General features: G+C 34.9%; 1 protein-coding gene across 3 annotated transcripts in view; it reads left to right on the top strand.

Annotated features, from left to right (window-relative positions):
• The window catches only part of Tenm1 (teneurin transmembrane protein 1), a 599,693-nt gene that overhangs the window by 66,824 nt on the left and 507,923 nt on the right, over positions 1–24,946 (top strand). For all 3 annotated transcript variants that reach the window (XM_042682396.1, XM_042682395.1, XM_042682394.1), the window contains exons 2-3: positions 11,267–11,527; positions 14,092–14,148. In XM_042682396.1, coding sequence (XP_042538330.1) covers positions 11,267–11,527; positions 14,092–14,148 — 318 coding nt within the window. The remainder of the gene's footprint in view (positions 1–11,266; positions 11,528–14,091; positions 14,149–24,946) is intronic.

The following is a 24,946-nucleotide window of genomic DNA, read 5'->3' as shown; positions in this document are numbered from 1 at the left end:
GAGGTTCCTCAAAAGACTAAACTTAGAGCTTCCCTATGACACAGAAATACCACTCTTAGGTATTTATTCAATAGAACACATACAACACCATATTAAAGCCACCAGCACAACCATGTTCATTGCAGTATTATTTACCATAGCAACATATGAAATCAACTCAGATGCCCCTCAGTGGATGAATGAATCAAGAAAATATGGTATATATACACAATAGAAGTCTACTCATCCATTAGAAAGAATGATATTGTACCATTCATAAGGAAATAGTAAGACTTGGAAAAATTGTAATAAGCAAAGTAAGCCAGATCCAAAGAAACATAGATTGCATGGTTTCCCTTATTTCTGGTAGCTGGAATGTGCCTATAAATCTACAGGCAAGCAGGCCACTGGTGGCTTATGCCTGTAATCCTAGCTACTCAGAGGGCTGAGATCTGAGGATTGAAGTTCAAAGCCAGCCAGGGCAGGAATGTCCGTGAAACTCTTATCTCCAATAAACCACCATAAACTGGAAGTGGCGCTGTAGCTCAAGTGGTAGAGCACTAGCCTTGAGCTGAAGAGCTGAGGGACAGTGCTCAGGCCCAGAGTTCAAGCACCATGACCGACAAAAAAAATCTACAGGTAAACACATAGAATGATAAATTCCACAGGTCTCTAGACATTTAAAGTGAGGCCTAAGAAGGATATGCATAGGAGTAGATCACAAAGGCTCAATAGGTATGTGAATATGATCATATAAAATAGTATTTTACAAAATGAACTCCAAGAAAAGGAAATGAGATTTGTTTTAGTTGCTGTTGTTGCTCTTTTTATTTACTTTTACTTTTGTCTTGTTTACTAGTGTCTCTGTTTGAGAGGGGAAGAGAGGGCACAGGAAAAATAGTACCAAAGGTGAACAAACATAACAGCGATGCTAAACACTGTGTGGAAAATTAACTGTACAGGAGAGAAAACCTAGGTGTGAGCAAGGGGAGAAACAACAAAATGGTGAGAAAAAAGACAAAGGGGGAACCTATGCAATAGCTATACTGACAAGACAATAGGTTGGAAATGATCTGTACAACTCGAGTGTGGGGAGGGGATTAAAGGGAAGAGAAAAAGGGAGAAAAGTGAGGGAAGGGATAACAAGTTAGACAAGAAATGTAATTACTACCTTATTTATGTAATTGTAACCCCTATGTACATCACCTTGACAATATTTTTTTTAAAAGACAGGGTTCAAAACAATTGTACTCATTACCTGATTCATGTAATTGTAACCCCTCTGTATATCACCTCCACAATAACAATAAAATCTTTTAAAATACTACCTTATATGGCCAGCCCTTAGATCACATCACACATTGCATTCTTTTCTTTTTCATTATATTACTAAGTATAGGTAGTCATGATATTTAAAATGCTTTTATTTACTTTTAGACACATAGTGAATTGATTAACACAGTCATGCAAATTCACATATACATCTTGTATGTTACTAATTTTGTATGGATCCCTGCTCATAAAGCCTGGATCTCAATTGGAATGCTGTGCCCATCAAAGCAAACAGTAAAAAATATAGATGACAATAGTTTACAAACTAAGGAAGGAAAAATGTTTAACTTCTTCTTTCCTTACCTAATAAGAAATAAAAAATTTTAAAAGCATAAGTACATTTAGCTCTCATTGGAACTAGGTGATAATCTTTTCTGGGAGATGATTGTTTCTTTTGTTCTTAGGGCTCTTGTAGGTGACCCATTTTTCATTCCAAGAATGTTATTTGCTGTAGAATCCCTAACTCCTAAAACGTCCACTGCCGAATGAGCACCCAAAGTCTACCATACTGATAAATTACCAACATATAATTCCTAACACTGAATTATAAAATATTTATGGGTCATTATAGGAGTTAGAGTACTGATTTAAAAGATAAAATGTAATATAAATATGAAGAAAATAAAAATATACTTCAAGTGTAAATGTATGTAGTAGGCAAAATAATTTAGGAAAGGCCAGAATTTAGAATGATGGAAGACTGAGAATTTGGAGAATATTTTGTAAACGTTCACATACAAATATAAAACAGGCTGGATATATACAATCGATTATTTTTAAAAATCACAGGGAATTTTTTCTTCTCAGTCGTGGACCCTGAACTCTGAGCTTGGGTGCTGTCCCTCAGCTCTTCAGCTCAAGGCTAGCGCTCTACCACTTGAGCCACAACACCTCTTCCAGATTTTTGTGCTTATGTGGTGCTGAGGAATCGAACCCAGAGCCGCCTCATGCTTACAAAGCAAGCACTCTACCACTGAGCCACCTTCCCAGCCCCACAGGGAATTTTTTATCTGGTTCACATGATATGTTCAAAGATAGATAGTGAAGATAAATGGAATATTATTGGAAGGTATCAAGAATCACTTCAACAGAGAAGAATGTAGTTAATTCAGTAGTACTACATGTACACTAACTTAGGTGGTACAGTTCTATCTTAGCATCTTTACTCATTCATCCCCTAATAAATACTAACAGAGTTGGAAATGTTAAGACATTACACTGTCTGCCTTTATGAATATGTGCATAAAGCACTCACAAGTGTTTTTAATGGTTATTTAGCTTTAGTGGTCTCACTCCTCTGGATGGAATTGTGCTGTAGATTAATGTAGTTTAAAATTTCAGACACACACATTTTGAGCAAACAACTTCACATGCTTAGTGAGCATAATGGAAAATACAAGTATACCTGGAAGACCACAGTGGGCAATAAGGATTTAGGCTCAAAAGTGTTATGAACAGCCAGAAAATTGGACCAGCACAGGTAAGAAATGAGAAATTTTTAGGGCCATTGAGCACCATGCATTTGCAGTGCTCAGTAGCCCTGAAAATTTCTCATTTAGACCAGGAAGTCTTTGTCTTGTTGAAACGTTGAAATAAAGGCAACATTCACAGGTTCCCATTGATCTAAATTTCTCTTGTAGTCTGGGACCTCCCACTATTTTCTCTGGTCCCTGATTCTTTTCTAAACTCTTGTTAGAATTATTGTGGAGCAGGCATCCACTTTTTCACTGCTGTCTGAGTTGGCTTCAACACAGTTTTCCAATGTTATGTGAATGCAGTCTTTTGTTTGTTTGTTTTTGTATAGTTGATATACAAAAGGGTTACAGTTACATGAATCAGGTACAAACAATACAATTCTTTCTGAACCATGTCTCCCCTTCTGTTGGTCTCTCCTAGTCTTTCACTCCAGTCCCCACCCAAAAGACATAGAGTTCATTTTCCACAGTGTCTAGTGAGAATCACAGTTGTATTTGTTCATCTTTGTTTGACTTTTTATGTGCCCTCCCCAACTCTCCCAAATACAAACAAACAAGACAAAAGGAAAAGAAAACAAAAATATCAACAATGGTAACTAAAGAATGGCTCTTGTTTTCTTTTCTTGAAGTTCATTTCAGAGATTATTTTATATGATCACCTGTCCATAGCTATTGAGCCTTTGTCCACCATTCCTATGCATAGCCTCCTTTGGCTTCTGTATATTAATGACTATAGTCAAGAAAATATGGTGTACATATATATATGTATATATATACACAATGGAATATTTATAGATGTATATACAATGGAATTCTACATATCCATCAGAAAAATGATATTGTACCAATATAAGGAAATGGAAAGTCTTGGAAAAATCATATTAAGCAAAGTAAGCTAGAGCCAAAGAAACATAGGTTTCACGGTTTTCCTCATTTGTGGTAACTAGAATGTGCCTATAAATCTACAGTAAACACACTGAATGACTAAAATAAATAACACTAGGACATGAATATAGTCTTAATGGAGCCAGCCTTTAAGATAAGAATTAGTTCAAGGAAATAGTGAGTAGTAACTTAGTCCCACATTAAATTTTCTTCCTCTCCTTAGATTACTGAAGGATGTTTTAATCTCTAAGTATGATTGGAGCTTGTTTTTATTTCCTCCAGGTTCCTATCTCATCTCCCTTCCTTTTGACTTTGTGCTACAAGTCTTTGTCCTTCTCTGAATTGGGCTGTTTTACAGATGAGCAATTCACTGTACTTCCAAAAACATTCTCCTTGACATTAACATGGTCTTTTAACTATGTTCTGGATTATTTCCAATGCATCATTATTGGCTTGCTACAAAGCATGAGTGTTTATACTTCCGGCTTTTAACACTGCTCAGATTGGTTGCTCTGTTTTTGTAATGACAGATGGAGAAATCTTGAAAATTAAATAAGGCATAATTGGTAGGTTCTGCGTGCTGAGTTAATGACTGAATTTAAAACTGTGAGGAAAGGATCAGGTTTCAGGAAGCTTAGTTATTTAAGTCCTTGAAAAGCCACAGCCCTTTACATTGGGAATACTCTATCTCTCATGTGCCCTCAGCAGAAAAATACAGTTCAGATTTAGGTGATGTGCCTTTATTACTTTGTTATCTCTAGAACCTTTAAAAAGGCTTTCTGTGAAACTTCCCAAAGGACCTAGCATGTCTGGTTAACACAATCTGCTTATTCTCTAGTTCAGCACTGTATATATTGATAAAGCTTTCTTATGAATAGAATAGGAAATTAAGTTGGATTAATCCCTTAAGAATAAGAAAAATCAGGGAAGATTATTTTTTGTTTCCTTGACTTGAAACTGAATGGGTATTCAGTGAAGCTGTGTTTAAGTAAACTTGCATGAACTGATTTGTTTGACAATTTGATATCATTTTCTTTTCAAAGCCCCCAAACTGAGAAATACAAAATAATATCTAATAGTGAAAGCTATTTGTTTCCTATCTAGGCATTGTTCATTTCTTTTTTTCTTTGTGTTTCTTACTGAAGACTATTATAATATATTGAATTTCCCCCAAAGCCCATATGAATTAATACTTTGTCAACAATATTTCTCATTTTATGTCATTTTATTCATGTTGTCATAGAGTAATACTTTCAATAAGCCATGCTTATACCCTATAATTTTATTTTTGATGAGTAACCACTTGCTCAGTTGCCTTTTTTGTACTTTAAATTTAAAATATGCTATTTATCTACTAATAGTCTAACAATTCATAATAGTTATCTAGGCTGTATCTATACTTTAACAAGATTGATCATCATGACACAAGTTCTTATTTAAAAATGCATGCGAGAGCTAGGTGCCCATTGCTCACACCTAAAATCTAGCTTTTTAGGAGGCTGCAATCTGATGATCATGGTTCAAAGCCACTGAGAGCAACAAAGTCCATGATACTTTTCTCCAATTAACCAGAAGAAAGCTAGAAGTGGTGTTGTGGCTCAATTGGTAGAGTACTATCCTTTGACAAAAAAGTTCAGGGACAACATCGAGGCCCTGAGTTCAAGCCCCAGGACTGGCACAAAAAAATGCGTGTGAGAATAGAAGTATGAATACACCTTCATTCTCAAAAACATTCTTTTCCTCTTGAATATTGGCCATACATTTGATCATATAGGTTTAAGTTATAGTTGGAGAATTTTAGAACAAATCAGTTATTTGGAGATTTATTCCAAAGAGAGTCTATGCATTTTGCAAGTGAAGAAACTGAGTACCCCATCAAGTAACTTATTCAAAAACACTTGGATAATTAATGATAATTCTCCATATAATCCACAAAGGTTATTATGAGTCATAGTAACTGAAACTAATAATTTTATCCACATTGCTTATTTTCGATATAGTCCCTTTAAAAGCTATATTCCCAATTTCTCAGGTCACAACTAAGATTTATCTTGTTTCTTCACTTCCAATCATTTATCTAGAATATGATACTTTAAAGCTCTCTTTTTAGAATAGTAGATGGGTAGACTTTAAGAAAAATAAAATCTTGAGCTTATCAGGAGCCCAGAGATGGCATTTCTTAAAAATGTTGATATAGATAACTAGCATTACTTTCTCTTTCAAGTTTTGATAATGGCTTTCCATGCTGAACACCTGAAGATTAACACTAGATTCTAAGGGAAAATGCAAGTACTTCATTTTATTAAGTACTTCATAGCATTTGAAATCTGGTATTAATACAGGTAAGTATAAAATGATCTTATTGCCAGAACCATGCAAGTTTGTCTCACGATCCCTCTCCACAGTATACTTCCTTAGCTGCTGAAAATTCAATACTGATTAGTTTAATTCTGAAGTCCCACCTAAATTTGACTTCCAATTGCTAATGGCCTCCTGATGAATGTACTCCCCAAAGCATCACTGAAAAGTCATGTATCAGTTACTCTTGATTACTCTTGGCTTAAATATAAACAAGATAACATTATTACTTCTGTTTTGTTCCTGTTGCATATACTTTCTTCAAATGGGGTGAGGGAATAAAGCAAAACCTTCTTCCAGCTCTGAAACTCTTCACCTGAAAAAAATGTGCTAACTCAGAATCACCTCAGCAGAGGAGGACCATGAAAGAGGTGACATTGATCACAATACATTGTACTCATAAAGTGATATGTTGAATTTAAATCCCTTTGTACAACTAATTAGTGACAATAAAAAAATAATCAAAAGCCGGGTGCAGTGGCTCACACCTGTAATCCTAGCTATTAAGGAGGCTGAGAGCTGAGGAGAGTGGTTCAAAGCCAGCTCAGGAAAGAAAAATCTGTAAGACTCTTATCTTTAATAAACCACTACAAAACCGGAAGTGGCACTGTGGCTCACATGGTAGAGCGCTCACCTTGAGCTGAAGAGCACAGGGACAGGGCCCAGGCCCATGAGTGACAAAAAACAAAAAAGCTAATAAAATCTTCTTTTTTAAAAAAAGAATCACCTTGGGATTTTAACACAAACCACTAGAAAAACATATACAAGTATAATTGAAGTACAGTAAATAATACTTAAAGTACACAATATGGCAAGTTTGGGCATGTATATATCTAGAAGTCCTTTAGTTCATGCCAAAATTTCCTCATTCCCTATTGTTATTCAACTTCTCTTTCAGCCTCTGTCTCAGGAACCCCCTCATGATAGTTTCCAATTTCTAGTTTTCTATAAATGGAAGCATGTAATATATAATCATTTGTCTATTTTCTGTCAAGCGGCATAATTATTTTGAAGTCTTTCCATATTGTTGTGCATTAACAATTCATTCTTTCTCAGGAAAGTCTAATATTTCATTTTGTGACTATAACACAGTTGATTATTCCATGCACCTATTCATCTATTTATGTACACTTGGGTCATAGCTACTATTTAGCTGTTATGAATAAAGCTCCTGTACACAACCTTGTACAAACTTGTTTCTTTCTGACTAATATCCAAAGGTAAAATTACTATCCTAGCCGGGCGCTGGTGGCTCACGCCTGTAATCCTAGCTACTCAGGAGGCTGAGATCTGAGGATCAAGGTTTAAAGCCAGCCCAGGCAGGAAAGTCTGTGAGACTCTTATCTCCAATTAACCACCACTAAACCGGAAGTGGTGCTGTGGCTCAAGTGGTATAGCACTTGCCTTGAGCTGAACAGCTCAGGGACAGTGCCCAGGCCCAGAGTTAAAGCCCCATGACTGATTAAAAAAAAATAATAACAAAACTCTCCTGGTAAGTATACCTTAAACATTTTCGGAAACTGCTAAACTATTTTTCAATATAATTGTACCATTTTACTTTTTTACCACAAGTGTGCAAGAATAATAGCTGTTCCAGATTTCTTTATTGTATCTTCCCGGTAACTAAGTCATGTTAGCATCTTTTCATTTGCGTATTGATGTTTTTTCATCTTTAGTTGTGAAGTGTCTGTTCAAAATGTTTGGACATTTCAAATTTTCAACTCTATATTAATATTCTCAGTCTTAGGCTCTTGAAAGATGGCTAAACAGATTCCTTAGAATAAAAGTTATATACATGTGAGACTGCAAACATGTTATTTACTTGACTATATCTACACCTGTTTATTCTTTTTTTTAGGGGGGAGGATGGGGTCCAGTCGTGGTACCTGAACTCTGGGTATGGGCGCTGTCCCTCAGCTCTTCAGCTCAAGGCTAGCACTCTACCACTTGAGCCACAGTGCCACTTCCGGCTTTTTTCTTTTTTCTTCTGTGGTGCTGAGGAATCGAACCCAGGGCCTCATGCATGCAAGGCAAATGCTCTACCACTGAGCCACCTTCCCAGCCCCACACCTGTTTATTCTTGAAATGTAGTTTCTCATTGAACAGTCTATCTATTTAAACCTCACATATTGTTAAGTTTGGGCTTATTTTTCCCTTGTGGATAGCTTTTTGGTAAGAATAGATCTATAATAAAACTAGTTGAACTTCATCTTCTCTAGGGATTATGTAGTATTTTAGTTAACAAAATAATACATCCAAGGATGAAAAATAAGAACTTAAGGTACATTGTTAAGCATCATGAAGACTTTTGTATATTTAAGGAAATATTTACGATAGTAACATTGATATCAAGAAAGAGAAGCTAGGAGCCAGTGGCTCATGCCTGTAATCCTAGGTACTCAGGAGGCTGAGATCTGGGGATCACGGTTCAAAGCCAGCCCTGGAAAAAAAGTCCTTGAGACTTCTATCTCCAGTTAATCCCCAGAAAACTTGAAGTGGTGCTGTGGCTCAAGTGGTAGAGCACTTGCCTTGAGCTGAAGAGCAGAGAGACAGTGCCCAGGCCCAGAGTTCAAGCCCTACAACTGACAAAAGAAAAGAGAAATAAAAATGTTCACTGAATCATCTACTATAATAAAGGAAATACTTTCTTTCCTTTTCTTTCTTTCTCTTTTTTTTTCTCTTGGTTTTCCTTTACTACTTAAAAAAAGAAAAACTAAAAGGTAATTTGGATTATGTCTTTTCTGGTCATAGACTGGATAAGGACATATAAATTTATCTGGCTTCTTAATTCGAATTTTTATTTAATTTTTGTTTCTTAAGGTACATTTCCAATAGAAAATAAATTCTTTATCTTATACATATTCTATGCTATTATGTGATCAGATTTCATTTTGGTTGGGAAAATTTCTTCAACCAAAAGAAATATGTTAATATTTGTCAGTGCTTTTTTATGAAACCTTATCTAGTGTTTTATTAATCTAGAATAACAAATGGTCATATATTTATTTTTATTTGCTTATCCTTTTTCAAGAAAAGTCATGACTCAGAGGCTCATATTCAAAATCCAAAAAATCCACATCTCACATGCTATCATCTGAGTAAAACTAAATCAAAGTCTGTGCTTTTGAAAGTAATTTAACTAATTGGTGTCCCAAATCCATGGGACATAAATGGAGACACATCACAGCAGTTCAGAAGAAATACTTTCTTTGTTATGTCTGCAAACAGAATTTAGAGCTGGATAGGAAAAGCTGTGTAATAATGCCATGATGAGATTGTACTCACAGTGAGCCCACTTTCATGGCTTCCAAGGACTTCAGAGAAACATCTAGGGCCATATTTTTCAAAGTGTGAGTCTCTGGATCTGCAGCATAGGACTGGCCTTGAAACACATTCAAAATGAAAATTCTCTGGCCTTGCAAGCTGCAACAGAAATTAGAAATACGGATAGGAATGGAGGTGGGGATGGCATACAACTATCCTGTTTTAATAAGCCTTCTAGTTGATCTTGAGGCAGAGAAGTTTGAGAACCAGTTATATAGAGGAATAAAAAAAATTTTGTATAGAAAAGCTATATAATAATCCTTTCTTACAGTTCAGAGCTGACAGGTTCATTAGTAGGTTGCTATAGCAACAACTGCACAAAAGTATTGGATAATGAAACATTGTGAAATTAGGAAGGATGAATATTAACCGATCCCAGAATTCTAAAATCCTAAAATTCATATTGTGCAAATGGATTTTTCCTTTTATCCTTATGGTACAGTAGCATATTTGATAAGGTTTTATGTTTGATAAGTAGAAACCATGTCTGACTTTTAAACATCATTCCTTTGGAATTTACTTAAGAAATCACACTAACATACAGTGACAAATAATTCTGAAAAAGTCCCTATTCATTGTAATTCTCTAATATATTACAGTATATTTATTTGACAACAATAACTGTTGTACAAAGCATAGTGGTAGGCAGGCACATAATGTCTATTAAATGTGTTAAAGTTAATGTGTAAAACCCCTATCCAGATATTTATATTACAGTAGTAGTTATAACAGGTAGATTCATAGTCTGTATTTTCTCTAGTATATAGTCTAAGATTCAGCATTTTCTGCATTCAAAGAATTAAATTTAGGTTAGGGTTTGCATTTTATTGATATGTGCTAAGGATTAGATGCACTCAGCTAAGCTTCTTCCTGGCCAAATGACATACCCTGTCTCTGATGACAATTTGAGAAAATCCCATATAGTGTACTACATCCCAGGATTACCTTATCTAAGTATTACATGGACATTTCAGACGATATGTCTTGGCATGTGGTCATTTTCCATTAACTTATTAAGGATTGTTGAAGCATCTTTTCCCCTTCTTGACACCTTGCCATAATTGAATGTAAAATTCACTATAAGACTAAATGTCTGATATTCAAGCAGTAAACTGATGGGACATCATTGGTATCTAGCAGAAATGATGCCCAAATGGGTGTTTTAAAGAAAAGGGTATGTTGTTATCTGATGTTAGCTAAGGAGAAATGAAATTTCTACTATGAGCCTTATTTCTGCCAGCTATTAGAAGATTTGATCATGTTTGTAACCCTCATTTATGTTATATTCATGTATGGATTGAATTAACCTAATTAGCATATAGCAGGCCTTGGATACAATAGGAACTCATATTGTATATGGGTGACTTTACAATTTAAAATAACGTTTCAGAACAAATATTTAGATATGCATATCTGAATTTGTGTGTTTTCCTTCTCAGGGTTTTCATACTGATCTATTTGTTTTTAAGTCTTACATAAATAAAATGTTTTTTTAAAAAAGCAAGTAAATTTGATCATTTAAACACAGGTGTGTTGTAAGGTTCATGTATATTTTTTCTAGATGAGAAATGACTTTAAAAGGATAGCTTTCTACACTTTATATTTTCTGAACTCACTTATTTCATTATATTTTGTGCAAGCAAAAATTGTAGCTATAAAGTTATTTTAAGCATGCTCTTCCCAGAACCATGTAAGAATCAAGAGGAGCATAATTTTAAGCTACAGAAGTGCAAAATAAGCACAGAGTCCTAGCTACTATAAATAAAATGCCAGAATTCTAACTTTGCAAAAACAAAAAAAAACACAAAAATTAATATCAATGGGGGGGAAATATGAGGGCACAAAGTGGGATTCTATAGGATAATTTTTTCATATATCTCTGCTTTTGTTTTTTAAATTTTCTTTCTTCTCAGAGATGGAATTCTGTGAAACACCTCATACTCTGTGCTCTGGCTACCAAACAGACATGCACAATGTTTCTCGCCATGGCTACCAACTAGAGATGGGATCTGATGTGGACACAGAGACAGAAGGTGCTGCCTCCCCTGACCATGCACTGAGAATGTGGATAAGAGGAATGAAATCAGAACATAGTTCCTGTCTCTCCAGCCGTGCCAACTCTGCATTGTCCTTGACTGACACTGACCATGAACGGAAGTCTGAGGGGGAAAATGGTAATAAAATTACCCTTTTGCGGGGCTAGGAACATGGATCAGTGGTAGAGCACTTGCATTGCATGCATGAGGCCCTGGGTTCGATTCCTCAGCACCACATAAGCAAAAAGAAAAAAGCCGGAAGTGGTGCTGTGGCTCAAGTGGTAGAGTGCTAGCCTTGAGCTGAAGAGCTGAGGGACAGCACCCAGGCCCAGAGTTCAGGCCCCATGACTGGACCCCCCCCCCCAAAAATTACCCTTTTGCTTAAGTAAAAAGGAGAAACAATGGTTGTTTCCACTTTGTTTTGTTCTCCTTTCCCATATGTGCCTATCATTCATTTTTGGAAGCACTAGTATTTGAAGCTAGAGTCGTGTGGTTGATAGGCAGGTACTCTACCACCTGAGCCATGCCCTTACCCCTACTTACTTACTTTTCACAACACTATCTTGTACTCTTTGCCTTAGCTAGGCTTAGGCCATTTTTATCCCTTCTGAATGGCTAGGAATATAAGTGTGATCTATAGCTTCTAGCCGTGAGTGGCTGCTTTTTGAAGTGTTCATTTTGTTGCTTTCAAGTAGCTTGCAATGCACAATAGAAAACACTGTCTATCTTTCATTTAATAAGGAGAATAGAAATGCAAGGTAGCAAGTCATATGGACAAGATGTAGATCTGGTAAATCAACACATTTATTTAGCATGATAGACAAAACAGGCTTTATTAATAGGGACCTCCAAGAGAAACAATCTTATGTATTCAATAGTATTGCATATTCTTAATCAGTACTCATCTCTTATTTTAATCTTTACTTTTTGTGTAATATCAAGGGTTTTATTATAGAAAGTACTCATTTCAAATATTCCACCTTTATTAACAGTGAAATGAACAATAACAAAGCATGCATACTTTATGAACTTTCTGTTTTAATCTAGATTAAACTGTTGAATATACAGACTGATTCAAATTAACCAGGTTGGACTGAAATGCATTGAAAAACAGAAGATGAATTAACATCAGCCATTTTCCAGAAAACAAATACTAATTGCAGTGGCATTATATTATAATTATATATTATTACAATTTTTAGAAAAAGAAAGGTTTGTTCTATTACTTTTGGGGGAGACTTTTATTTTTAACTGCTTTTCCCATATAAAAGAATAAAATCCTTCCGTACAAACTCTTTAATTATTAGTAAACATATCAATCTCATCTTCCTATCATTCTGTTTAGTTACATGGCCCTCATCATGAAGACCACAAAGCTTAGTCTGTAAACATCAGTTAATTTATTACTTAAAGATAATAATAAAAAGAAAAATAGAATATTGGCTAATTTGCATTTTCTCAGGTTGGCACAGAGATAAAAATCCACCCTATATTGGCAGCTTTCATCTATTTTATCCTCTTCTGTTTCCTTATGTGCAAAGATGATATTGGCCAAAAGGATACAATCAGGAATGAGTTCCTGTCCCTACCTAATGTATCATCTCCTAAATCTTATGCTATAACAATTATAATATCAAGTATCTGGAGAGATTTATTTTTAATATTATTTTCATTTATATATGTGTTACTGACTTAGCCAAGAGTATAGGAGACCAATTGTGGAGATAAACAGGGAATATATTTATGTATATGTATGTGTATGTGTATCTATTTTTTTAAATTTTAATTTTAGTTTTTGTGAACATACTGTACAGAGGGGTTACAATTACATGGGCAAGATAATGAGTACATTTCTTATCAAGCATTGCAGCCTCCTCCTTTGTTTACCCTTCACATCCCTTCCCAGCCTCCTCCCCCCCCCCCCCGCCCCCCCCCAACCCCCCCACCCTCCCCGCACCAAAGTTGTGAAGTTCGTTTGTTTCTAACTCATTTATAAGATTATTTCTTTGTTGCTTTGTATGTCCCTCCCCCACAGTATAACCCCTGCTTTCACTATATTTGATGTCGGTATAATTTGTGGAGGAGATGGGGAAAAACAAGTCGTTTAAGGATACAGGTGGACCCGTTGCAACTATGAGAAGTACAAGTTGTCATGTATGTGTATCTAGATATGCATATTCACCTAAGCAAAAGAAGTTTAGGATGGAATTAGGAGAATTTGGACTGGTCACCATGATTTACTGGACTCCATCTATCAATAAAAAAAAAAAAATCTAAGAACCAAAATCATATGAAATAGAGTGGTAAATGATCTGTATTTCCAGGGTATCTTGTACTCTCTCTCTTCCCACATCTGACATGAATTTACAGTAACTTTATCTAATTTAAACATTAAAATTCAATAAAGATATTTCCTCACTGGATAATATCATTCTACTTCTGCCAGACCTTTGCTCTGATTTTTCTTTAGGGCTCTTTAGAATTAGGTAGAATGGACATTAGAGCTCTGAAAATATTGAACTATATACTTAACTGTACTAAACTGCATGCTTTTAAATGAGGAATATTAAATGAGGAATATTTGTTCACTGTCAATAATTCTGTGATTTAAAAATATCACTAGATGAAAGGTTACAATTGATATCTGATGAATTCCCAATGACTTGGCCAATTATGAATTAGTCAAATATTTTCTATTACAGGTTTTAAATTCTCTCCTGTTTGTTGTGACATGGAGGCTCCAGCTGGGTCTACTCAAGGTAAGTGTTTCCAAATAATTCACTACAAATTATTTTTACATCATCATCCCATAATGCTTAGCCCATAAAGGATCACCTTGTTCCTTTGATAAGCAACACAAAGTCTTGTTCAATGTAATTGTCAGAAATTAGTCCAATGGAAGGTTATTGGCTTGCTGTTTTTCTTCTGAGTGTATAATGGTAGTAAAGAAGAGGTGAAGGAGTAGTTAGTGCACCCACGACATAATTTGGGATGGGAGGAGAGATCATTGCTTTGATTTCAGAACAGAGATTAAAATCAGTCCAATTGTATTAGGTCTCATAATTTCCTATACATAGACTGCTGTGTGCATGGATTTGACATTAGCTCCTTCTAAATCTGATACTGTCAGAACTTTCCAATGCCACCAAACAGATGGCTTTGGTCTTTTTGCCCAGATGTTCCTAGCTTGGCTCCACAATCACATTTTATTTGTGTCATCAATTATAAATAACACCTTAAAATGAAAACAAATGTTTATTATTTTCCATAAACTTTCATCATTTTTCATTGAATAGGCATTGGTGTTCTTTTACTTTTGCCTTTATTATATTCATTAGGATTTTCCTCTCTGCTGAGGGCTATTGAAAATAGCATTTATAAATGATTTTTGTTTGATTTGTGCTGGGTTGGTCCTTCTCAAATGCTTTGTAAAAAATTCCACAGTCCAACCATTATCATTCAGTTTAGGAGGAAGTTAGCACATAAAAGTTTACTGCAGAGTTCGTTTTCAACATAATGTCTTGTACATCTCACTGTTATGGGTTAACGTGTATCCTTATTTTTAGCATTTTGTTATTTCCCTTCCCCTCCCCAAATTAGAAAAAAAAATGTATATACAAGATGCTGGGCACTGGAATCAAATACAGTGAAAACAGGGGTTATACCATGGGGGAAGAACATACAAAAGAAACAAAAAAAAATCACATAATATATTAAAAGCAACAGCAACAAAGACAAAACCTCTTGTGTCCATATCTTGGGGTTCATTTCACTTAGCATCATCTTATATGGTTCTCCGTACATAGCTTTTGGCCTTTTCTGCTTGCCTGGTAAGATTATCCTAGACATATACTAGTTATTGCAAATAATGGAAACCATGCGACCTATGTTTCTTTGGATCTGGCTTACTTCACTTAATATAGTTTTTTCCAAGTCTTTCCATTTCCTAACAAATGGGGCAGTGTCATTCTTTCTTGGGGAGGGAAGGGAGAGGTTGGGGAGGTAAAGAGGAAAGGGATGGTAGGGGAAAAATAAAGGATGGGGTAAGAATGCTCAATAGGAAATGTACTCATTACCTTACTCAGGTAACTGTACGGTATCTTTACAGTAAAAATGTATTTAAAAATAAAAATAAGTTTGCTGCAATACTTGTCATATGTGCAGTATGAATATTCACTATTAATAGATCATTATTTTAAAATACCCGGTACAGTATTCAGACCCTTATTTCATTTACATGGTCACTCTGAAATAGATCGATCATCAATCTCCATTTGTAAATAAGTATTTAAAAACAATTTCAAAGCTAGGTAACTAAGTACAATAGATTATTTTCTAAATAGTTATTTGTTCTCTCATGAATCATGTGTGATGCTTGTGATATGAACTTGAAGAAGTGTGTTCAGCATAGAGTTCCATATGTGTTATTTCAACATCTATGACTATTTTCAACAAGTATTATACAATGCAGGATCTTAAGATCTATGGAAAGATTTCACCAATGTGGATTCCATAAATGCTTAATAGATGATAACTACACCAGATCTTCTTTAACTATTTCCATAGGTTCATATTGAGTTTAGACTTTGAGTTGAGATGAGACTGTAAATGCTTTTTCCAACAGCAGCTAAAATTTGGAACCACGTATTTCCAATGAGTTAACCTGGTATTTGTATGCAAATTTGTTTCCCAGTGATAACAGTCTTTCACAAGAGCATGACTAAAAGGGTGTCTATTTCATTAGCTTAACTTTACACATACTGTGTCTGAAAAGTAAAGTAGCTTGTTTGACTATTGTAGATTGCATAAAACCCTATCCCTATGCCTCAATTAGTGTCAAGGTCATTTGTTTTGTTTCTGCTCCTATACTCTGTTTTTTTAATTATTGATGAGACAGTAGGGACAATATCTTGGGACAGTTGAGGATGATTTAACCTCACTGCTAGGAATGAAGTATAAAAATGAAGACAGGGGAAACTATTAATTTGGATAAGTTGTCCAGCTCAGAAAGAATCTACAAAGTGATTAGAAGGATTTTTACAATCCTATCTATCACAGGGAATACTGTATGAGTTAATTTTCTGCCTACATTTCCAAAATTATGGCTGAAAGGATTTTTTTCTTTCATTTCGTTAATAGGCCAAACCTTTCAGAATATAGTTTTTCTCATTTTGTCAATTCTATTTGATTGTTTTAACTTTAATTTAAATTCTTCACACATTATAAGTCTTGGAGAATTATTTTTTTTTTAAAAAAACAGCTTCAGAACTGGACCACTTGGACTGAAATACCTAAAGAAAGGGAAAGGAAAACTAGCAAGTATCAGAAGGGGATTCATACTTCTAGGCTTTCAAAGGGACTATATGAACTTCAAAGCATTGAGTTTCCAGTCCCTGAAACTTATCCTAGGCAAAACTGTCATCATCTTTTGATGTTTGATTATCCATTAGGAAACATTCAGATTAACTCAAGTAAGCTTCACCCTAGGACACATGGATAGTCAATACCTGCATGATACTTTAATATGAACCCTTATGCTTTATTCCCTCTACTTTTTCAATTGACAAGAGTGTGACTAGACCACAAATAGATATTACACTATAATAATAAGACTTTTTATTTTGCTTCTAAGCCCATTTCCTTTAGCCTTATCTTTGTAGATTGATATGTCTCTAAATTCTGTCTAGAAGGAAGGAATAAAACCCTACTCTGTCCCTCAGTTTATATTTCTCTATTCATGAAATAAGCTAAGATGGACCATGTATTTTAGGATTAGTAAAAAAAATTGCTAAATTCCAAGAACACAGAATCATATTCCTAGTATGACCTAGATAGCTACTCTGGGTCTCAGCAGGTGTAATTATAATACAAGTTTTGCTTTCTGAAGGCCCTCTCATTTGATTCTTGAAGCAGTTCCTCATGTAGGGCAGTCAGTGTCAAGTGAGCATATGAACCCAAAGAGATCTTACTTAGGAGGATAAAAAGTTAACTTAATGTAATTTAGTTTGTCAAATGAAATAAACATATCTTGATCTAAGAGCACAAGAAATATGAAATCATTTAAAATATAAATTGTTATATTAATGAAATAATGAAATCTAACTAAACCATATTGTTTTCTAATGAATATATAAAACAGCTATAATATGTGTGTATACACACACACGTACACACACATATGTGTAAGTGTAGTTCTGTAATGCACCTGCTGTTTGTTCTACCCAGTTATTTAGAAGAAAAACTCTCAAAGCCTCAATTTTCTGCTTTGTAAAATAGAAATATTACATAATATATTAAATATTATATAGCACTTTATACTGTATTCTTATAATCAATTCCCAATATGTGCCAGTTGTGGTCTCTATATATCACTATTGTAGATCAACCTTCCTATTCCCAATAATAAGACAGACATGCAATGTAATTTATGAAACATCTGGTGTCCTAAAGAACTTACTAGTCTAGCAAAGTCCATCCTATTTTCTACTCATTTCAAACTAAATAAAAAAAAATCTTTGTACTTGTCTCATATTAAATAATCATTTAATAGCAAACAACTTGGTTCTGCTAAATATAGATAGAAAAGACCATTAGAGGAAATTTTATTGATACACTTCAGACTTGGCTAAGGGTTAACTCTCACTGTAGTATTTCCTATTGCCATTAATGTAGCCCTTTAAGATAGAGCTAGGGCTACAATTCTTGAGAAACCATGCTGATCTCCATAATTGTTGGAAGCTGAGTTCCTTATATACTTTTCAGGAACTTTACAATCAAAGGTGTATCTGATACAATCACGTTAGTCAAGAACCCCATTAGTACTGCTCCCTGTTGTCCTGTAAACTACAGAACCCTGCTAATATCCCCTGTGCTACCAAAATACACTATACCATCATAGCAATTCACATGCCATTCTCAGAACTTAAACTGCATCATGAGAACAGCTGGAGTTGTTAAAAAAAATGCCTTGACGAACACCTGGGTTTTCCTGAATGGAATGGAATATTTACACCCAAACGAGGGGTTCTTCCTGCTGATATTTGCCCATATGGGGCCATTCGTGTACATATAGTGGAAGTAGTTTGTTTGTATTACATTTTTTTCCTCTGCTTTTTTTGTTTCCCATGGTGATATAAGTTATACAGGACACTTCCATAGCAGTGATAACAGTTCCTCGGGAACCATTGGAATGTCAAAGGAAGTGTATGAAACAATGCAATGACTTGGTAATAGCTTTGACAGAAGCCATGCCATATAACTGACATCCTAATGGCTCTGCTGGAACCATTAGGCATGTATGAGACTGTGCAGTTGACTTTTGTAACAGCTCTTTTGGAGATGTTACACTATCAGAGGAAGTGTGTAAGTCATTGGGATTATTTTATGGGTGAGTAGTAAGACACTTCTGTGGTGACTGTGATACTCTTACAATTTCAAACCATTTTGATTATATTGAACTTCAAGCTTTTATGAGGGTAAGTCATAGTTTTTCACTAGGTAAAATTTAACTAGTATTTTACTATTGAAGTAATATGGACTGATGGTTTAAAAACTAAAATAGTAAATCAAGTTTAAAGTGAGAAAGTGAAATATCCTCCTCCATCTCCATCCAACACGTGAACAGAAAGAAAACAGATATAGGCCATATTTGAGAAAATGAGAACAGTTTCTGAACACTAAAGAATAGCCTCAGTCCTAAATGAAATTTTATATCACTAGTATAATGTGATATAACTTACCATTTAAAATATTGGCAAGCCGGATGCTGGTGGTGCATGCCTGTAATCCTAGCTACTCAGGAGGCTGAGATCTGAGGATCGCGGTTCAAAGCCAGCCTGGGAAGAAAAGTCTGTGAGACTCTTATCTCCAGTTAACCACCAGAAAATCGGAAGTGACACTGTAGCTCAAGTGGTAGAGCAATCTCCTTGAGCTGAAGAGCTGAGGGACAGTGCCCAGGCCCAGAGTTCAAGCCCTATGAGTGACAAAAATAAATACAATAAAATGTTGGCACTAATGAACATTTAGTAGCATTGTTTTAAAATGTTATTTACAAGATTATAAATAATCTATATGAAAGAAAACAATAATATCTGTCAAAAACATAGCTCTTTTGACCAAGCAATTTTACTATGTATAAATTATCCTATAGATATTGAGTGAAAATGCAGTGATATATATGTATATATATAGTATATATATAAAGTTGTTCAATGTAGCATTGTTTAAAATCCTGAAAAAATCAGGACTACCAATCAAAATGTTTAACAACAGGAAGCCACTTGAATAATTTATAGTACATTCGTTCAATGGAGTACCCAGCAGCCTCATAAAGAATGAGAGAGACATGCTTGGTAGGAGAAGCTAGATAGCTCAACTGGGGATTATGCACGAGAGACTCAATTCCGTTGAGATTTTGTGTGTATTTATAACTTTTTTATTTATTAGGCTAGGCAGTGGGATACTGATGTAATTATAATATTATCTTCTATTGTTCTTTTATGGATGTCTGCAATATTTAAAATAAATTTAGCACAAACAAAATAAGGCAATTCTTTATTAATCTTCATGATGCATCATTAAACACCATTAACAAGAACAATAAAAACAAACCCACAGAGCTTGAATCATTGTGTAAGAAAATGAATTGCTTTGTCTGTAACCCCATATTAAAATTTTGTTTTACAAGGGGCATTGGTGGCTTACACCTATAATCCTAGCCACCTAGGAATCTGGGATCATAGTAAGAAACCCAAGATGGCCTGGAGAGGAAAGTCCATGAGGCTCATCTTCAATTAACCTATATAATTATCTGTAGATATAATTGTAATCCAGTTCACAATGTATATATAAGTAAAAACCAAATATTTCATAATAAAATATTTATCTTTACTATGACACACTGTATTTTTTATGTTCTATTTCTTTATAAGATTCATTCTGATATAGAAAATGAATTTTGGAACTCAAAAGTGATGGTGTCCAATATACTATAGTTTATGCTTGAATTTAATGCTAACATATACATACATGTTTGTATGTGTGTAGATTTTTCTGGAAGACTTAACAGTGAAGAACTTTAGTGTGAATTTGTGAAGGAGAATTCAGTACATATTGTGAAAAAAAGTAGAGGAAGAAATTTTTCCTGTTGGTTTCTTCCCTTTTGACTTTTGTATCATATGATATTATTTTTATTTAACATAGTTTTTAAAATGCATGAAATGATGTCACAGAAGAATGAATCCTACTCACATATTTTCTGGATCACTTCTTCCAATACACAATACTGTTATAGAGCTCTTTCCAATGTTTTAAGATAAAACTTAGAAACAAAACTTTCTGTGACAAAGAAAGAACATGTTTATGAAATGTTTATTTTATGGTAATCCCTAATTAGAGCTCCTTATTTATTTAACCTGTTTGTGTGTGTGTGTGTGTGTGTGTGTGTGTGTGTGAATGTGTGTGTGTGTGTGTCTGTGTCTGTGTCTGTGTCTGTGGGTGTGTGTGTGTTCATTTGAAAATAGAGTGGGAAGCCAGGCGCCGGTGGTTCACGCCTGTAATCTTATCTACTCAGGAGGCTGAAATCTGAGGATCACGGTTCAAAGCCATCCCAGGCAAGAAAGTCCGTGAGACTCTTATCTCCAATAAACCACTAGAAAACCGGAAGTGACGCTGTGACTCAAGCGGTAGAGCACTCACCTTGAGCTGAAGAGCACAGGGACAGTGCCCAAGCCCAGAGTTCAAGCCCCACAACCAACCAAAAACAAAAAGAAAAGAAAAGAAAGTGGGAAATAAATCTACTAGATTATATTATTAGGTGATATTCTAATCTTTGTATTACTTTCAAGGAATCTGCTTATTTTTATTTTCCTCATGAAAATTAGACCCCCATGTGTTTACTTAAAATATTTATGTTTAGAGTGCAAGTAGTATTGATCAAGTACTATAAGGCAATGAACAAGCCACTTTAAGATTCTAAATTGTATCCCATAAAGTTGGCTGCAAATTTAAAACATTGCATGTAATATATAACATGCTATTTTCTTTTGAAAGCAAACACATATATTTGCCATCTAACAACCTTACCATTGCATGTGGAACTATGTTTTCATGAGGAAATGACTATTAGGCTAAGTGGCTGATTTTAAATAGCATAGGTTTATTGACAAAATTCCATACATTTACATTTTTTCCTGCTATCTTCTAGAAATATTTACTTATATATGCATATGTATGTACATATCTACATGTATATAGAGAGACAGACAGAGACAGAGTTTGGAATCAAGGTCTGATGCTTGCTAACAATCACTGTACTTGAACCACACTTCCAAGTCTGTTCTGTTTTCAGAGTTTCAAACAGGTTTTCCTACTAACTGAGGTGTTCCTACTTGTATCTTCCTCCTGTATAGCATTGCCCATACCTCATCTTATGATTTAGGTAGAAACTCATTAACTTCTGTTTCAGTTGGCCTGGAACCATGTTACTGGTGTTTGTCACCACACCTAGCCCAGTTTTCATGTATGTTAATGTTTGTAAGTGTAAATGTAGTTTCTCTGAGACAGCTTAATCATTACTTTCATTGTTCCTTGGAAAAATTCTATTTGACACAATAGTTTGTTTTGATTTTTAATTTTGAGGCATATAGAAGAAATCTGTGAAATTGCTTATTTGCTTATTTGCTTTACCATAAGAATATGTGAAATAATCCAAACTTTTCTCAGTATCACACATTTTATAAAGTTGGGTTGCCATTGCTTAACTGGAGGTAAAACAGAGAAGTGAAAAATCTCATGGGTAGTCAGTTCTCTGAAGAAATGAGTTTTCTACTCTTTTCTCACACGGTTTCCAGCATGCATGCTTTCTTAATTTTTGTCTTACCTCAGTGGTCACTTGCATATATTGTTTCGTGATTCTTTCTCATATTTGTGACATATTCCAGGTTGAATTCTTTATCCTTGAGTTTTTACAATTTATATTCACTCAGTAATTGAGTATTGCCTTGAGATTAAAAACACTACCTCATATACTGATTACTCATTTTTCTCTCCTTTCCACCATTGTTTTTCAACTACTTGCTCAATAATTTCGCTTGAATATTTAATAGGTATCTTAAACTCAACTTGGCCAAAATTAAACTAATGATCTCTCCCACTATGTAATGTTCACTCCACCAGAAAACTTGCCCATTTCAGTTGATGGGAGTCTGTACTGCCGTATACTGTCTGCAGCCAAAAGTCTTGGAGTCATCCTAACCTCTCTTTCTCTCTATCAGTAATCTTTTTATTCTTCCATTACCTCCACTGCTTCTTTATCATCTATCATATAGATTAATTCTATAGCCTTTGACAGGTCTCCATGCTACTGAAAATATTTTTTCCAAGTAAGTCTTCTCTGCCAAAAATATCATAATTAGCTTCTGATTTTTTTCAGAGTAGAATATTTACAGTGACCTAAAATGTCCTCTATGCCTTACCTTGCTATTATCACTCTGGCCTCATATCCTTGTACTTTTTCTATTGTTAATTCTGCTCTAATGAAACTGACATCTTTGTGAATATCTTTTTAAAATAACATCAGATACAGTTCTGCCTTAAGGACTTCATTCTAACTGATGTCTGCTTGGACCTTTCTTTATCCAGATTTTGATGCTTAACTCCCACATCCCTTCACATCTTTGTTCAGATGTCTCCCTTTTATACTCTACTCCATACAATGCAGTGGTGCAATGTATATCCAAACTACTTAAGGCACAATATCTTTACCTTACTATACTTTTTCTCATTTTCTTAACCTGTATCACCTAGCATATACTTTCCTTATCTAGTATGGTTATTGATTATTGTCTCTTTCCCCTTCCACAATCATTTGATGAGTCTTGGGATCTTTAAGTGTCATATTTTTTATTGTTTTCTTTTAATCTCTTTTTTATTATGATGAAAATACCATACCAAGGAGTTACAATTACATGGGCAAGATAATGAGTACATTTTTTTATCAAGCATTGTTGCTTCCTCTTTTGTTTTCCCTTCCTATCCTTTCCCATCTCCCCCCCATCTCCTCCCACCAAGCAGAAAAGGTCAGATATGTTGATGTTAGGTGAAATGAACCCCAAGATAAGTATTCAAATGTTTTTTTCTTTCATGCGATTGTTTCTAACATATTTATAAGATGATTTCTTTGTTGCTCTATATGTCCTTCCCCCACGGTATAACCCTTGTTTTCACTGTATTTGATGTTGGTATAATTTGTGGAAGAGAAGGGAAAAAACAAATTGTTTAAATAGGGATACAGGTGGACCCATTGCAACAATGAGATGTACAAGTCGTTATGTTGAAAAAACAAACTTTATGTGTCATATTTTTTGAACTGTGAGAAAGTTTCTAGAATAGTTTCCAGCACTGAGCAACAAATACTGTTGAATTAAACGAACATCAGTGACTCATACCAGTAATACTTACTACACAAGAGGCTGAGATCTAAGGATCAAGATTTAAACCAGTCCAGGTAGACAGTTCCATGACACTTTCTTTTTGTTGGTTGTGTGGCTTGAACTCTGGGTCTGTGCACTGTCCCTCAGCTCTTCAGCTCAAGGCTAGTACTCTACCTTTTGAGCCACAGTGCCACTTGTGGTTTTCTGGTGGGTTTATTGGAGATAAGAGTCTCACGGACTTTCCTACCCAGGTTGGCTTTGAACCATGACCCTCAGATCTCAGCCTCCTGAGTAGCTAGGATTACAGGCATGAGCCAGTGGCGCCGGGCTTCCATGACACTTTTATCACCAGTTAATGAGCAAAATGACAATCTGGGGGTGTGATTCAAATAGTAAGGCAACAGACTTGAGGAGAAAAGCAGAGTAAAAGTGCAAGGCCCTAAATTCAAGCCCTAGAACTAACATTAAAAATAAAACACTGTTAAATGAATAAGCATGGATAAAATTATTATTCTTAGTATATAATTTCTGGCTGTATCTTTACTCAGAACCAAGTAACTTTTTTTCATTAGTTTGAACAATTATTTCTTAGATTTGATTTTGAGAATGGATGCACTGTAACCCTTCTGTATATCATCTTTACAGTAAAATTTAACAAAAAGAATGAATGTATATGTGTAAATCAGTTTGATTTCTCAATGACTTGCTTAATCATCTAAGTTCAGTCAGTAGTTTTTTTTTCTATTCATTTTTAAAATTTAGAAGATGATGTACAGAGGAGTTACAGTTACATAAATAAGGTAGTGATTACCTTTCTTGTGTACATTGTTACCCCATCTCTCATTTTTCTCCAGTCAGTAGTTTTTAAACCCCTATCACAACAGTCAAATAGAACATGTACATAAGTGAGATTTTTGAGGGGAATTGGGAAAGGGTGGAACAGAGAATTTGAGAGGGTGAACTGACACTGAAATACACTGACTGTATCTGTGAATGGAGATGACAAGCCAAGGTCAATGAGAGTCCTTGGATAGTGTATAGGAAATGTGGGGGAAATGAGAAGAATTGAGGAAGTCCATCTGATTAACTTACTTTATACTCATTGTAAAATAATTTAGTGGAACAC

The sequence above is a fragment of the Dipodomys spectabilis genome, unplaced genomic scaffold (genome assembly GCF_019054845.1).
Source record: "Dipodomys spectabilis isolate Male_0828 unplaced genomic scaffold, ASM1905484v1 ptg000071l, whole genome shotgun sequence".
NCBI lineage: Eukaryota > Metazoa > Chordata > Mammalia > Rodentia > Heteromyidae > Dipodomys > Dipodomys spectabilis.
This window is presented reverse-complemented; position numbering and strand designations above follow the sequence as displayed.